At 43.5% G+C, this 2,852-nt stretch overlaps 1 protein-coding gene across 1 annotated transcript; it reads right to left on the minus strand.

Annotated features, from left to right (window-relative positions):
• Positions 1–1,125: 1,125 nt before the first annotated feature.
• On the minus strand, positions 1,126–2,058 carry LOC123796670 (olfactory receptor-like protein OLF4). Its single transcript, XM_045804190.2, has one exon. The coding sequence runs from the start codon at positions 2,056–2,058 to the stop codon at positions 1,126–1,128; it is 933 nt and encodes a 310-aa protein (XP_045660146.2).
• Between the last annotated feature and the right edge of the window lie 794 nt (positions 2,059–2,852).

The raw sequence follows: 2,852 nt of genomic DNA on the forward strand, positions 1-2,852 counted from the left end.
AGCTTTGGATTTCTGAGGCATGCAATTCAAGGACAACCATGGTGAATAAACACATTGTCAGGTGTGGGACACTATTACCAGATAAGCCCTCAGGCTGCCCCCAGCTGTGAAGTAACTCTTCAGAAAGCCCTGGGTCACCTTGATACTGACACATGAGTGACCCTGCTTTTCCCCTTCAGCATCCAAATTCTAATTGTATAAGATTATCCAATAAAGCATGAACCCACAAACCCCTATATACTCTGGCCATGGACCCTAATAAAGACAAATCCCTCCATAATTCTCTCTCTTTCTCCCTCTCAATGCCTCTCTCCACCTCTGAGACCTTCCAGAATGGTCTTTGGGCATCCCATGTGCCCTCCAGGACCTGTGAGGAATAGACCTGGTTTCGTTAGAGTTCTTTGATGGGTGTTGCTGAGGCCTGTCTTGCGATCACAATGAGAACCCAAGGGCTGGTGCAGCCACAGCAGAGGCTCTGGCCAGGGAAGCAACTGTGGGAATGTCCACAAGCACAGGGCGCAGGGGGTGCCTGGGCTTTCCTAACCTGAGCATCCCTGTCGGTAGCCTGAGATGTAAAGGGAACAAGGTAAGAGTCCACTGATCAGGAAGAGGAGTAAAGGTAGTGATGTAAAAAGACTGACAGACTCTAGGTGAAAAGTGGGGTTTTGTATTCTCTACAATAAGGTCATGTGAAGGGTTTAGTGGCCAAGGTAGTTTCTTCCATATGAAGAATACAACCCATGATTATTCTTTTGGGAAATCTAGGGAAAATTTACTTGGCATGGTATGCATGATTTGAAATGAAATTAGTTAGAAGAAACCCAGCTTGCCCCTTGGAAGATACAGAAATTTCCAGGCATTTGTGACTCAAGGTTTGGGAAAGCATTAGGAATATATGAAGATGGACAAAGGGGAACCTGCCTGTGTATGAGACAGAGTAGAAGGTTAATAATCTGAGTTATAAAATGTGTGGAAAGGTTGAATACAAACAAATGGAATTTCCAGAAAATAAATAGAAGGAGCAGATTCTACTTCCACAGCCTGATCAAAGAATGTCAGTTCCTGGCTCTGAGGCTCCGAGCCCTGCAATCATGGGCACTTCTTAAGCCCTAGAACGTATGGCCCTTACATCACTGGAACCCCAACAATTCTTTTCAGAGCTCCCTTTATGTCTCTGTTCCTCAGGCTGTAGATGAAGGGGTTCAGCATGGGCGTGACCACCGTGTACATCACCGAGGCCACTGCACTTGCGTGGGAGCTCTGGGGAGCAGCAGAGCTAAGGTACACTCCTAGGCCTGTACAATAAAATAAGGAGACAACGGAGATGTGAGACACACATGTGGAAAATGCTTTATACTTGCCCTGAATTGATGATATTTGACATATAGAGGAAACAATCTTAGAGTAAGAGAAAAAGATCCCAGGCAAGGGAGCAAGACCCAGCAGCACAGTTGCAAAATACATCACCGTGTTATTAAGAAACATGTCAGAACAGGCATGCCTGACGACCTGATTGAATTCACAGAAGAAGTGGGGAATTTCCACCTCTGAACAGAAGGACAGCCGCAACACCATTAAGCTTTGTAACAAGGAATTCAGAACACTGATGATCCAGGACACCAGAACCAGCAGCCCACAGAGCCAGGGGTTCATGATGACTGTGTAGTGCAGGGGGTGACAGATGGCCAGGAAGCGGTCATAGGCCATGGCAGTCAGGAGAAAATCATCCCAGCCTGCAAAGAGTAGGACAAAGTATATCTGTGAGATGCAGCCTGCATAGGTTATGACTTTGCTCTGAGTCTGGATGTTCCACAGCATCTTGGGGACGGTGGTGGAGGTGAAACAGATGTCGACAAAGGACAGGTTGGCCAGGAAGAAGTACATGGGGGTGTGGAGGTGGGAGTCAGAGCTGACAGCCACGATGGTGAGTAGATTTCCACACACAGTGATCAGGTACATGGAGAGGAAAAGCCCAAATATAAGGGGCTGCAGTTCTGGGTCCTCTGAAAATCCCAGAAGAAGAAACTCTGAAATTCTTGTATCATTGTCAGGTTCCATGTGGTGGTGGACGCTACAAGGAAAGAAAAAAAGATAATTTTCAAGCAAATGGGATTCATTTATGTATTTATTTTTCTTCATTTTTTATGTGTTAATTTTATTTAAATTCCATTAGTTAACCTACAGTGTAATATTTATTTCATGGGTACAATATCGTGATTCAACACTTCATGTAACACATGGTGCTCATCACATGTCCCCTCCTTCATCCCCAGCACCTATTTCCTCCATCTCCCCACCACCTCCCCTCTGGTAACCATCAGTGTGTTCTCTGTGGTTGAGAGTCATTTCTTGGTTTGTCTCCCTCTTCCTCTCTCTCTTTTTCCTTTTTGCTAATGTTTTGTTTCTTAAATTGCACATATGAGTGAAATCATATGGTATTTGTATTTCATTGATTGACTTATTTTGCTTAGCATAATACTTTCTAGTTCCATTGTGTCATTTCAAATGGCAAGATTTCATTTTGGTTTATGAATGAGAAATATTCCATTGTACATACATATACCACATCTTCTTTATCAATTCATCTATTGACAGACACTGCAGCTATTTCCATAAGTTGGCTATTGTAGATAATGCTGCTAAAACCTTAGGCTGCATGTATCCCTTTGAATTATTATTTCTGTATTCTTTTGGTAACTATCTAGTAGTTCAATTGCTGCGTCTTAGGTCAGTTCTATTTTTAACTTTTTTTTAAAAGGTTTTATTTATTTATTTGAGAGACAGAGAATGAGTGAGAGAGCGCACACACACAAGCAGGGGGAGGAGCAGAAGGAGAGAGAGTAGCAGGATCC

Source organism: Ursus americanus, chromosome 14, assembly GCF_024610735.1.
Source record: "Ursus americanus isolate L20-20 chromosome 14, mUrsAme1.1.p, whole genome shotgun sequence".
NCBI classification, from domain to species: domain Eukaryota; kingdom Metazoa; phylum Chordata; class Mammalia; order Carnivora; family Ursidae; genus Ursus; species Ursus americanus.

Excerpts from the sequence above, each read along its gene's own strand:
- LOC123796670 (XM_045804190.2), bottom strand. The coding sequence starts at position 2,058 with ATGGAACCTGACAATGATACAAGAATTTCAGAGTTTCTTCTTCTGGGA.